At 40.9% G+C, this 14,388-nt stretch overlaps 1 protein-coding gene across 1 annotated transcript in view; it reads left to right on the forward strand.

Annotated features, from left to right (window-relative positions):
- The first annotated feature begins 4,372 nt into the window (after positions 1–4,372).
- MAMDC2 (MAM domain containing 2) overlaps positions 4,373–14,388 on the forward strand; it is a 246,321-nt gene continuing 236,305 nt past the window's right edge. The window contains exons 1-2 of the mRNA XM_044657367.1: positions 4,373–4,433; positions 4,828–4,941. Coding sequence (XP_044513302.1) covers positions 4,400–4,433; positions 4,828–4,941 — 148 coding nt within the window. The 5' untranslated portion in view covers positions 4,373–4,399. The remainder of the gene's footprint in view (positions 4,434–4,827; positions 4,942–14,388) is intronic.

The following is a 14,388-nucleotide window of genomic DNA, read 5'->3' on the forward strand; positions in this document are numbered from 1 at the left end:
GACACAGTCAGAGAACTCTTCAGACCTCCCTAGGAAGCTCTGTCCCTGATGCTATTTTATCCTCTTTGCTCCTTTACCTTCAGCACTGCTTTTACAAGGGTATTTGAACATATTTTTTTTCTCCCTTGAACCCTTGGGCTGTTCACCAGATTATCCACTGTGTCAAGGAATTCTGAGAAATGGAGTTCAAACAGGTGAGAGGTGAACCAGAAGAGAATAGTACCACAAAATCCCAGAGCAAAGAAAATCCTAGGGCAGTATTGGCAAATGTTTTCGAGATCTTGTGCCGAAACTGCAACATGAGCCCCCCACATTGCCCCAGATATTGGAGGGAGGAATTGGTCATCTAGATAGAGGGGTGAGGCATGCAAAAATTGTTCTCCATTGCTGAGGAGAGAGGCAATGGAGTAGTCCCCTTTGTGTAGCCCTGGCACCCATGCCACTGCTTTGCCAACACGGTCCTAGAGGACAGGTTAGTTGGCAGTGTCAAATGTGGCAGAAAGGTTGAGAAGAATTTGGGCTGACATACTTTGCAATTACGAGATCACTGGTAACTTTGGAGAGAGCAGTTTCAGTGGAATGATGAGGTCAGTAACCATATTGTAAAGGTTGAGGAATGAGTAAAAGGAGAGGAAGTGAAGGAAGTGAGTGAAAATAGCTTTTTCTAAGAATTTCGCTGAGAAAGGAAGGAAAGATTTGAGTGGATGGTGGTGTCTAGAGAATTTTTTTAAGGATGTGGAAGACTTGGGCATGTTTAAAAGCAATAGAGAAGAAACAATTTGGTAGGAAGTGGTTAAAGATTTGAGGGGGATAGGATGGTTGTAGGCATAATTTGATAGATAAAAAGGGAGGCAATCAGACCAAAAATACATTTAGAGTAGTTGGTCTTGGTAATGTGAAGGACTGTCTCTTCATTTGGATTCTAAAGAAGAGAGTGGGAGACAATGTTTATAAAGTTTTGAAACAAAGAAAATGGAAGAAGAGGGAATTCACATAAAATAGTCTCAGTTTTTATTAGCAAAGAAGCAAGATCTTTAGCTGATATGGGGAGAGGGAGACAAGTAGGAAGGAAGGAAAGATTTAGAATAGCTTCTTTGAGAAGTGATAAAGGTAATCAAGTAGAAAGGAATTTAAAAATCTACCTTGCTTCACTGAACGTCCAAACGTTATTAGATAATCCAAATTAATACTCAACCAGTAAGTATGGTTGTCAGACTTCCTCCACTGTATTTGGGAGTTCTTGAGTTGAAATGGAGCCTGATGATAGGAGTAATCCAGGTCTAAGGAAATGGGAATTATGGCAATAGGAAAGGGGGCAAAGTATTCAAGAGAGTATAAAATTGAAATGGCTAACTGAAATGGTTTGCAGTTGGAGAGGAAGAGAAATAAAAGTCAGAGCTGGGATTATAATAGTCTTAAGTACTGAGGGTACAGGGATTGGTGGTCCTGAAAACAGCAAAGAACAGGTGTAAGAGGGAAAAGTAGAAGGATAGAAGATTGTAGTCACAGGGAATGTTAGTAATTCTAATTTAGGGATATGGAATTACAAGAATCCTGACAAGTGGTCCACCAACTTTTCCCCGAAGATTTCTAGTGATGAAACATTCAGTTATTCATGAGGCGTCCTGTTCCCTTTGGATTGTCATAATTATCAGGAAGTTTTTTCCCCATGGTCTTTCTATAACATCTATCCATAGCTTTTAGTTCTGCTCTCTGGAAACAAGTAGAACCACCTAATCCCTCTTCTCCCAAGCCCTTCACTTTACCAAGACCAACCCCTCTAGTCTTCTTGAAGATTAGAATGAGATTCATCCATTCAATCTTCTCTTCTCCAGATTAAAAATGTTCATTTCTTTTAACTGATCCTTTATGACATGGTTTGAATCTCTACAATGTAGGCTGACCTCCTTGGTTCACACTCCAGTCTCCAGCTAAATATGAAGGATTCACAGAAACATGGAAAGAGTCAGATGAAATAAAGTAGAGAGGGATGAAAGCAAAGCCAAAAGAACACTATACACAGTGACTATAATGATTTAAATAAAGATAACACTTGAACAAGAAAGCCTGCATCCAAAGACATAGTATCAATATTTGTTTCACACTGTTAAAGTTAAAAAGCACATTAACTTTCCATTTTGTTAAAAATAGCAAATTATAAAAATGGAAAATAACAGGTCCAATTAATGTTCTCTTGGGCAGTTTTGTTTAGTTTTCCAGGGAATATAATGGGGCAGGGATTATTTTGGTGTTTATTGGAAAGTATCAAAATTATACAAAGGTGTTTTTTTTCAAAATTATCCCCCAATTATTGTGCTAAGGACTGAACACAATGATAGAATATAGCAAGATTATCTTTCCCAAATTCCATGTTTTATGTTTCTATTAATGCATTGTCATTAGCTCATATCATACTAACTCATATTGAACTTGCAGTTCATTAATGTCCTATTTTTCTCTACAAACTATTGCCTAGTCTCATAGATCATTTTGGTTAAGATACAGTTATGTAACCAAAGGACAGATACGAAGCAATTCAGAAGGTTAAGAGAAAATTACTTGAAAGGATTATTGAATGATATTTGAAAGACTTAGTAAGTCTGATCAACACAACAACCAACCACAGGTCTAAAGAACTCATAATGATATCTGCTTTCCATCTCCAGATGGAAAACTGAACATAAACTGAAACATTTTTCTTTCCTCTTTTTTGGACATGTCTAATGGCTAATGTTTTGTATGACTACACGTAATTGTAATGGGTTTTGTTTTTCTTGCCTTCTCAGTATGTCAGGGAGGAGAAGGAAGGGAAAAAAATTGGAACTGAAAATGGAATAAAATTGAGTTTTTGAAAAAAGAAAGGACTTTTTATTTCAAACTATGATTTAGGGTAAGTTGATAATGAGTAGAAAGTTGAAAGTACTGAGAAGAGTAACAAATTCTATCTGGTCATTAATTTTGTTATCCATGAAATCTTAATGGAATTGGAAGAAGGCTTTTAGCACTTTGACTAGACTCCCTGTGTTAAATTTATGGAAGAACATGGACAGAAGCCCTGCAGAACAGGCAGCTGTGGATGGAAAGGGATATTTTCATCAAGGGAGAGAGTAGCCGCATTGATGAGATCATGAACCCAAAGAGATATCAAAGTTAGACTATTAGGACTACCTAATACAAAGGAATGTGAAGACTGGCCTTGATAAACCTTAAAACACTACATTTACTTTTTGACTTTAAGCAGTTCTCTTGCAGTGGTGGCACCTCACTCCTCATCCACACCTCTGAAGTGTTTTTTGTTTGTTTGTTTTGTTTTGTTTTGATGTAGGAGGAGGTGGTGGGATAATTTAGAAAGGTGTAAAATCTTGCCAAACTATTCAATGAGAACATGTTGGACATTTATAATGACAAAACCTTGTATACCACCTACGTTGAACCAAGAGCAATTATAAAAAAAAGGACTCATCTGACCACAAAATAGCTTAGTACTATTTTACTACTGTCCTTTGTACTCTGTCCTTTGCTGAGTTACAAGTTTCTGGCTCTGTGGGGGGTTAAGGGATGCTTGACCCAAGGTGTGGCACCAATCCCTCTGGAGACAAAATATATCATGGAATGTTGGTGAAGTCATATAAGGACTTTTAAGTAAAGTTTATCAGTATCCCAAACATCCAAGAATCTCTCCTGAAGATTTTCCACCCTGTTCTATTCTGGGGAGAAGAGGTTAAAAATAAGGGACAAAACTAGATGATTCGGTATGCCAGATGTGGGCAAGCTGACGCAAAGGTCCCCAGAAATAATCTGGTTCTCACAGAAGGATTGGATGGGCGGGGAGTTGTCATACCCAGCCCCGCTCAAGTCAGTATTGGGTCTCCTCTTGTAGTCTTGCCTCCTGGATCATCCTTTCAAAGTCAAATACCAGAGCCAAGGCCCTTCACCCTGACCTGCCCCTTCTCCTCTCCCAATTTCTCCTTAGCCAGCCGCGGGTTGGGCCAGAAAGCCTACAGCTGTCTCCTCCCTTCCCAGCCCCCAGCTCCGCTGAGGACCAGCTGTGCTGCAGGGCGAACTCCACTCTGGACTGGAGCTCTGGAGCTGCTCTCGCAGCCATCGCCGCTCGTGACCCGCCTTCGTTTACCACTAGCTTCACGCTGAGCCTGTCCCACCGAGCTCCGATCCAAAGTTGGGCTCCTCTAGAAATTCCCTCTGACGCCGCTCCAGGCGACGATTTCTACCCTACCCCACAGGCTGCACCTTCCGGCTCCCCTCCTACTCCCCGCTGTCCCACCACCCCTGTTTCCCAGTCCTCCCCCTCTCCTTTCTACTCAAATCTATCCCGTTGCAGTGGGCTGTCAGCTTGCAGTCTGAGAGAGGCATCTTTCCTACTCTTCCCTGAAGGGCGACTATGCTCCTGTGGGGTGTCCTCCTGGCCGTGCAAGGTAAGGGTCAGGACTAGGAGTAAACGTACTTGAAACTTTGCCCCACTCGAGGCTGCTCCTGATGCAGCCCACCCGAAGCGTTGCCTGGTTGCGTGCACTCTTGGGAACCCAGGCTCTCCCTGGAGCGAGCGAGACTCTGCAGGGCTGGCAACGCATAGAACCTGAGCGTTCAATGCTCTGTCCTCCTTCCTTGCATCTGGCTCTCCTTTCCCATCCTGGCCAATATTGGGGGTGGGGTGGGGAGTAAACAAGGGGGAAGGGTACTCTCAAGGCTCCAATGCACTCCTCTTCCCCCCATGCTTTACCTTCCCGGGCTTGCATGTAGTCACCTCTGGTTAAAGTTTGGGTGAATGTTCCCAGAGTGCATGTACTGAAACTTTCTTTGTACCGGCAGCGCTGCAATTTGCCAGAGCTGTGGAGCTCCCTGCTGGCTCCTGTGCCTTTGAAGACAGCACTTGTGGCTTTGACTCAATATTTACATTTTTGCCATGGATTTTAAATGAGGAAGGTAAGGAGAATCTTACCTTTCAGGCTTTGCCTTTTCCAGATGGGCTTTGAAATCTAATGTTAGATATGTTAGTTTCTTCTCCATCAAGGAGGAGAAATCCAAGTTACCTGATTTCTTAAACAGGGCAAGAAAAACAGAAATCAGACAGTAAAAAAAAAAAAAAGAAAAAGAAAGAAATCCACAGTTTATTTTTCCTCGCCATAAAAAATTAGTTTTAAAAGTTGCACACTACTTAAACTCAGGTTGCATTTATACTGTAAAATGTGCCCGCCTGGGAGTTGGAAGATCTGAGTTTGAATCTCAACTAGCCTTCTTACTTCTGACCTTAAGCAACTTACTAGAATCCAAATCTGAATTTCTTCCTCTTTAAAGATGCTGATAGATTAGATGCTTCTTAAAGGTCCATTACAGCATATATTCCATCTTTTGTTGATAAAGTGAGGTAATTGGAAGGCTATAGATGACCTCTTTCACCCCACTCCATCTCTAACCAAATATTTTACCTTGGACTAAACACACAGTCTTCTTGGAATTCATTTTCCACAGTGGAAAGGGGAGCAGATTTGGAATCAGATTCAAATTCCACATTTGACACAATACTATTCCTATAATCTTTGACAAATCACTTCACAGACTGGTCCTCAAAATCCTTACCTTCAAAATAAGGGGATCCAACCAAATGCCTCCAATGGTCCTCCCAATGCTAAATCTGTGATTCTATGTGTGATAAGTCTAAGATCTAGTGAAAAATTGAGATTTTGCTCCTTCATAGATGTCAAAAAAGGGTTATGTCCACCCTTTCCTGATTGTGAAATATGGAACTGCTTCATTTTATCTCTCTCATTTTTTTCTTTCTTTCCTCCTTTCTTTTCCTCACCTATTTCAACCATTCAGTCTAAAATTACAAAATAGGACAGACTGACTTATATCCCTACTTCCTTGTTCCCAGATCCAAAACTTATGAGGATGTAACTACAGTGGAGAGTGCTGAATCCACTGAACTTCAGTTTGGAAACCCATCCAAGCCACTATTGCCAAATTGACAGCAGAGTAACCTACCTGATTAGCTGAGAAAATAAGATGTCTTTCTGTTCCTACATTTCCTGTTTTTATGGTTATCAAAGGGTGGGTACTGGAAATGAGTAGTTCAGGGTTGATTTACTAACCCTTGACTTGTTTGATTTTGAGGTCACTTTAACTACTTTGCATCTTGTACACCTCCTTCTGTCAATGTGATTGGTAAAACATTGAGAAAATGAGTGTCAGAGATTACCTTTCATGGCAACGGCACTGAATTTGGAATCAGAAATGGAATCATACCTAGGACAGGATCAACAGGGCTTTGTCAGAGGGCACTGCCATGAGGCAAGGGGCGTATTTCCTATCCATAGTGATCTTGTGGTAACTGCTGCCTTTCTACCTCATCTCTCAAGTGATTCCCAAAGTGGGCGCCACCGCCCCCTGGTGGGTGCTGCAGCAATCCAGGGAGGTGGTGATGGCCACAGGTGCATTTATCTTTCCTATTAATTGCTATAAAAATTTAAAAAAAATTAATTTCCAGGGGGCTAAGTAATATTTTTTTCTGGAAAGGGGGCAGTAGGCCAAAAATGTTTGGGAACCACTGCAAAACCTAGTGCACAATTGGTCCACAAGACTCTCTAGAGATCATAGAATTGTAGCTGCAGAGTCCTCCCAGAAGGGACCTCAGAAGCCATCTAACAAGAGTATTAGTCATATAATCACTGAGGTTTATGTAGTACTTCAAGATTTAAAAAGTGCTTTATGTGTATGGTTTCATTTGATTTTCATAACTGTGCTATTAGTACGTGTACTTTATAAATTAGGAAATTAAAACTCAACAAAGTTAAATGGCTTGCCTAAGATCACACAGACTGAATTTGAACCCAGGTTTTCTGACTCTGAAGTCAACACTCCTGTTACAACATACTGAGATGAGTTTTCCCTTCTTAGTGTGACTACCTTCAAAGTAGAACAGTTCTCCAAACCCACTCCAAACTCACACCAAATGTGGTTTTGGCTAGATAAATCTCTAATCAAAAGCCCTGAATTCCTAACTATGCTTTTCAGCTTCAATTTCTTCTCCTGTAAAATGGGGTATTGAATTAGACCATCTAAGATCCCTTGTAGTTCTAGAGTTCTATGAACTAGAGTCGATGCTATTGCATTATTAGTTTAGGTTTGCTTTCAGGATAATAATTGTGTTCTCCCTACACATGTCAGTTTTACCGAGAAGAAAAAAAAACAAAATCCTTTAAACATATTTTCCCCCTTAAATATCATCTCCATGAAAATGTACCTTCTTAGAGGTGGGGGACTATGGATGGGAAACATTGCATATACTGCCAGACTTGACTGATGGCCTGGTTTACTCTCACCAAGTAGTTTTTTTCCTCTTCCTTTTTTTTATTCTTTCTTGTAAGGGATCATTCAATGGATAGGGAAGGGGAGAGGAATCCATTTGGACTGGAGGTGATGTAATAACAAAAGAGATCAATACGAATGAAAGATAATTAAATGAAAAATAAAATGTCATGTCCTAGTTGAAGGGAGAAAGGGATCACTCAGCACTTTGGTAGGGATGGTGATTTAGCTCCACAGTTAACCTCTCATTCAATTTACAACCCACAAGCCTTAAGGGATCACCACAACGTTTCAATAAACTATGATTTTTGGAAAGCCTGCTTCCTTTCCAAGGCTGACAGGAAGGCTTCTGCTGAGCTGGCATCGGGGCAGTTAGAGTGGCAGTTGCACAGCAGGGAAGGATACCTTCAGGGGAGGCACCAAGATGCATATATAGACGTTTAATATGGTTTAATACTATAATGGGCAGACTGTTCTTTTTGCCTGCTTTCTAATGACAAACAGTCACTGCTTTCTGACTAGGGTGGGAGGTAGGGGGAGGAGAGACTGGCTTGGCTGGGGTGGGGGGTGAGAAGTTACTCATTTTACTTGCTGTCTGCCAGGTCTAAACTACAGAAGTTATGCCATTACAAATCTAGTTTTCAAAAAGGTTTAAAACTTGGATGGAGATGTTTACTTGAGTAAGGCAGTTAGGTAGATGTGTGCCTGCTGCTCCAGGGGACAATTAAGGCTCTTTCACTCTTTCCACCCTGAATTCTATTTCTAGGTAACTTGGTCACAATAAAAGTATCCTAGGCTGAAATTCAGCACACGTACTTGTAGGCTTCTCTGCTGTTTTGTGACAAAAATCCTCTTGAAATTGCTTTCACCTACGTCAATTTGTGGGGTATCAAAACGGTTTACTTGAGGTACCTTTGCCCTTTGGTAGCTGGGGGTAGAGGGTGTGTGAAATGCCATTCTACAGGTGTCACAGAGGATGTTGGCACAAAAGCACAGCTGAAAGAATTAGAGGAGGGCATAGTTATTTAAGTATGATTTTTTATGGGAGGAGGGGGACAGAATCCCATCCAAAAATACCTCCTTCCAGCCTGAAATCACATTCATTCCTTTGGGCAAAGGTTTTCTGTCTCCAGAAATCCCCTGTTAAAATATCCCTCCCTGGGGGAGGGATATTAAGCATTAATACCATGTATCAGATTAATTTCTAATAGGAATTGGCCAACCTGCATAGGTAAATTTTAACTGGAGAAAGGCACACCGGTGAGGTATTATAGCCAGGCTGAGGCAGGGTCAAGTTGTGGGAAACAAAGAACACCTGGGAAGTGAGGAGGAAGCACTACCCATGGGAAAAAGAACGTATATATTGAGAAGCAGAAGGACACTTAAAATTAATCTTGCCTATTTCACAGTTTTGCCTAGGGCCAGTTCTGTGGCATGTTGTTTTTTTTTGTTTTTTGCTTGTGCCCTTTGAGAATGTTTCACATTGCATTTACTATTGTCAAGGTGGAGGTGGGGGAAATGTATTTAATTTTAGTTTGAATTTATTTCCAAGGAGAGAGACAAAGACAGAAAGACAGAGATTTGAATTCATTTCTAGGGGAGATACAGAGAGAGAAAAGCAGAGATAGAAGCAGACATAGATTTGAATTCATTCTTTTTTAAAAAAATTTTTTATAGGCAATAGGAGTCAAGTGACTTGCCCAGGGTCACACAGTTGGGACATGTCTGAGGCCAGATCCATTACAAAACTCCCATCTCTAGGCCTGGCTCTCAATCCACTGAGCTACTCAGTTACCCCCTGAATTCATTTCTAAGGGGATAGAGACAGGGACAGAGACAGATTTTAATTCATTTCTAAGGTGAGATACAGGCAAAGACAGAGAGTTTAGAGGAGATAGTACCATTTGGTTAACCTTAGAAATCTTTATTTCCTTGTTAATAATAACTCACATTTATTTAATGCTTGCAAAGAACTTTCTTCCTACCAACCTTGCCAAGTAAACAATACAAGAGTTTTCCAGGTCTGTAGAGATGAAAGGATTTGTTCCAAGTGACTCAGCAATAGGTTGTCAGATCTGAACCTTGAACCAGGATCATAGACTAATAAATCTAAAGCTGGAAGTCACCTGAGAAGTCATCTAGTCCATCTTCCCTCTTTTTACAAAGAAACTCAGGCTCAGGGAGATTAAGTGACTTGCTTCAAGGTCATCCAAATATTGACAGAGGTGGAATTTGAACCCAAATCCTCTGATTCTAAAGCCAATGATCTTTTTCACTGCATCATTCTGCTGACCCTTTCCACTAAAGCTACAATCACTCTTATTCATGCATTAATTCAAAAGATGCTGCTGAGATTTAGAAAATCTTAAGGACAGTGGTACTTCACCAACTTTTCTTCACCAGCTACTTTCCGGGATTTAAGGTTCCTTGAGGTAGTAGAGAAGGCCTAATGTGTAAAGCTCACAATTCAAAGTATTTAGCAGATGCTCAGAATTGCTTTTGGCCATATTGTAATCACAGGCTGGGCTTGGCCATCTGTGACATAAGATATCTTCCATTGTCTCTTTATAAGGAAGGGCTCTGTGGACTTCAGAAAAGGAGGAGAGGCAAAATGGGCTTAGGGTTTCACAATTAGGATTTGGAACTTTGAATTATATTGAGGGGGAGGGCGAAATGGAAAAGATGGCAGGTAAAGAGAAGCAAGGAAAGTTCAAATCTTCATTATGATTAAAGGATTTTCAGTGCGTTAAGGAGTCAGGTTTTGAGAAATTGCTTAATACAAGAAATAGCTTGCTTGCTAGAGAAGGGATTGTGGCAAAGCTTCTTATGAAAGAATGGCTTGTCCGACCCAAAGAGGATAATGGTGACTCAGGGCCTTTAAGTACAGCCTGGGAATGCAGGCTATTGAATATAGGGTAACAAAGAATTTAAAAAAAAATAGACTATGCTAAGGGCACATTTTAAGTTCACAAATGGGGTTGTAGGACATCTCTTTTACCTTGCATTTTGCATTTTGTCTCTTGGATGTTGATGTCTTGGACATCAGAGTTTCATTTCTGTCCCATACCAATTATTATTAACAATGATGAATCCTGACTGGTGTTTTCTTTAGCTAGAAACTTGGCTCACTGATGTGTGTGTATATATATATATATATGACAAGGGGTCTCATTCTGGGGGCTGATTGTCACCCTGTATTCCCTCCAGCTCAGGGCCCTTTTTCCCTTGTTTCTGAAGTGCCCAATTCCCCAGGCTCACCCAGAAATGTCTCCTGGCAATTACTTAGAGAATGATTGCCATTCCAATAGCTGGGGACCGTTATGACCTGCTTTCACTCTTGGCATGGAGTTGAAACTGCCATTCATTTCACTCTTACGAGCATCATTTCAGGCAGGAGCTCAACTGTCACTGTTTAAAAGTTGGTGTTTAACTGAAATCTGCAGCTCTCCTCGTGTGTGTATTTCAGAGAGGCAGTTGTCCTGAGGAATCCGGCCAAGTTATTTCTGCATACCACATAGTGTTTTGTTCCAGTGCCACTGCTATTATTAATGTTTTGCCATGGCATCATTCCAGTACCCCCCATCCCTGACCACAGTATAGAGGAAGATCTAGCCTAGAGCCACTTTGGATTCTTGCCAAGGGGCTTTATTACTGCAGAAACCTCATTAATGACATGATCTTACCTGTTATATAGAACTATTCCACAGATTCTGAACATGGAATTAAAAAAAAAATCTTAAGGTGTATTTAGGTTGTCAGTAACACAAATAACACTCTTCAAGGCTATAAAGGACTGACCTATATTGGAAAGCAGATTTGGGGGGCAGAAACTCAAGGAAGGATTGTAGAAATGTTCACCAGGGTTGTGGTATGGCATGAGTGCATCCTGCTACTGAAGCACCCACCAGAGATTGAGAGAATTCTTTACAGGCTGTGTGGACAAGTCACCCTACCTCCCAAAGCCTCAGTTTCCTTACCTGTAAAATCATAGGATCATATATTTGGAGCTAGAAAAGACCTTAGAAGGTTCTCTAGTCCAACTCTTTCATTTAACAGAAACTGAGGTCCAACAGGGTTAAATGATTTGCCCATGCTCGTACCTATGGTAGGTAGTAAAGCTCATATTTGAAGCCAGTTCCTCTGACTCAAAATTTTCTATTCTTTCTACTTGTGAGCTAATGGATGAGCCTGTCTGAGGTATACTGAGTGTTCAAGGAAGACTGTTAAGGGGGTGTCTACCCCAAACGTGCAAAGACTTCTCCTGGTGGAAGGGGCGGGTGAGAACAATGCTTCCAAAGGTCATGAAAGCAGTGGAAGCAGGTGCTGCTGTGGAGCACTTTGAGTCTGGTTAAACGCTAAAGAGGTCAAAGTCATCCACTATATCCTGAGCTGTCATCTTGACTTTTCTTTTGCCACTGGACTTTGATGACTCTGGAAGAGAGAGTAAGACTGACAAATTTAGGCAACTGTGTTTCATCCAATTTGTGCTCATATCAAAAGACATCACCAGTGATGTCATTCTGGTCCTCTTCTAGTACTAATGACAACAACCAACCAACCAACCAACTCAGGGATAAGTCTAGGGCAGTGATGGACAAACTTTTTAAAGAGGGGGCCAAAGGAAAGGAAATGCTCATCTGTCAGTCTGTTTCTTAGGCAACTCTTTCCAAGTTTCATTGTATTGTATCCTACTCATTGTATTTATCAGATTAGGAATAATGTCCCCTGGCCTGATAGAACATTTCAGGCCCCCCCCCAATCTGGCCAGTGGCCCATAGTTCGCCCATCACTAGTCTAGGGAATTAGGCACTGCAGAAACCAAGAGAGGGTCCTGAGCTGTACAGAATGACAAATGACCACCAGCTTCCAGAATATGGCCCCTTGTATTACCTGCTTCACAATGTTGTTGTAAAGAAACATTTTAAAGAGGCAGCTATTGATAGAGAGCCAGGTCTGGAGTCTGGAGGATCTGGGTTCAAATCTACCCTCGGATACTTCCTAGCCATATGATCACTGGCAAGTCACTTTACCTTGCATCACCCTTTTAAAAAAAAAGAGAAGAAACATTTTATGAACCTTAAAGTAATATATAAATGAGGGGCAGCTGGGTAGCTCAGTGGAGTGAGAGTCAGGCCTAGAGATGGGAGGTCCTAGGTTCAAACCCGGCCTCAGCCACTTCCCAGCTGTGTGACCCTGGGCAAGTCACTTGACCCCCATTGCCCACCCTTACCAATCTTCCACCTATGAGACAATACACCGAAGTACAAGGGTTAAAAAAAAGTAATATATAAATGTGCATATACAGCTATATGAATTATTATATCTATATGATATATGACTATAGAATTGTAACTAGAGCAGGACAATGACACTTTGCCCTAAGTCAGTGATGGTGAACCTTTTAGAGGCTGAGCGCCCAAACTGCAACCTTCATACCACATGTCACTACCCCAGACAGGAGGGAGGAAGCACTCCTATTGGGCTGTTGGGTAAAGGGGCAGGTGATGCGCGAAATGCCTTTAGATGTGCTGGAGAGGAGCAGCCATAGGTTTGCCAACATGGCCCTAGGTCATCAGTGGTGAAGGGGAGAAGAGGAGGTTTGCCTCTTTCACAGCTATCATCATATCTTCGAAGCACACTCCCTCTTCTGGCATCAGGTTGCCATCCAAAGGTCATTTTGCCAGGATGATATTCTCCTAATCCCCCATCCTACTTCTCCCAGAACTGTGCTCCCACCATATTCTTCCAGCAGTAGGAAACTATCAGCAATTCTGTGAGGATTTAGGCCATCCCTTCTGGAGCTATGCAGTTATGCATCACTGTAAGAATGAAACTAATTTGCACACATGGCTCGTGGAATTCCAATATTTTTATTACATCTAATATTTTTATACATCTTTTATTATGTAGTCCCTTCCTTGTTTGGATTTTTCTTTCCCTATTTTCTAACAGTCAGGAATTATCTAGCTGTCCATAAACTCATTCCAATTCTGTATATATATACATATATATATAATACATATATATATTCATATACACACATATTTGTTCCATCTTTCACCCAAATCTCCCCTTTAGTCTGACCCAACACCACTATGACCCACTTATAGGCTCAGGCTAATTCTAATCTCTGAGATCAGTTCTTTGGTCCAGAACAGGAAACATTTAAAGCAAATATTCTTAATCTAGTGTCCATGGATTTAGAAAAAAAATTATACTTGCATTTCAACATATTTGGCTTCCTTAATAATCCTACTCATTTTATGCATTTAAAAATAGTATTCTTGGAAGTCCATAGGCTTCATCAGACTACCAAAAGGATCCGTGAGATGAAAAAAGACCCAAAATCTCTTCATTTAAAAAAAATGATTGCCTCAGAATATCATTGGTTTAATATCAAGACTGACTCTTGCTATTATTGCCTTATGCCTATTAACTAGACTCCTAGAGTGGATTCTAACACTTTTTGGGCTGAAGCTTTGGCCTGGTCCTCTGTTTCCCCATTGTTTAACCTGGGTTTCTGACCCCTGGTACCTGACTTCCTTATACCATAGAATCTTGCCTCTTTCCACTGATAGTACTTACTCATTGTCATCCTTTCTTCAACTACTTCTTTGCAACCTGTATCTTCTACCCAGCTAATTGGAAGGTAGGCCAAGATATGAATTTGGATTTCTACACTTTCAGTTCAGGATTTTCCCCACTATACTAGTTAGTTAAGGATACTTAATTTAAAATGTGATTCTCAGGGAAACCTCTTTTTTATTTCATACTATCCCTCTATATAAACTCTGTGTATTTCAACTAAACTGGCCTACCTACAGTTCCCTACAATATTCCTTGTGGCTTTTTGGAGTTTTGTTTTTGTTTTTTTGTTTATTTGAAGTCTATCCTATTCACTTATCTTGTCATGATTTCTCCGTCATCCCAAAACATTCAGCTTATACCTTTCTTCTGGCACTTACCATATGTTGCCTTATCTCCCAAATTCTCCTTCCCCCGCTCTCTTCCTCCCCACCTTCCTTCCTCCCCACCTTCCTTCCTTCCTTCCTTCCTTCCTTCCTT

The sequence above is a fragment of the Gracilinanus agilis genome, chromosome 1 (assembly GCF_016433145.1).
Source record: "Gracilinanus agilis isolate LMUSP501 chromosome 1, AgileGrace, whole genome shotgun sequence".
Taxonomy (NCBI): domain Eukaryota; kingdom Metazoa; phylum Chordata; class Mammalia; order Didelphimorphia; family Didelphidae; genus Gracilinanus; species Gracilinanus agilis.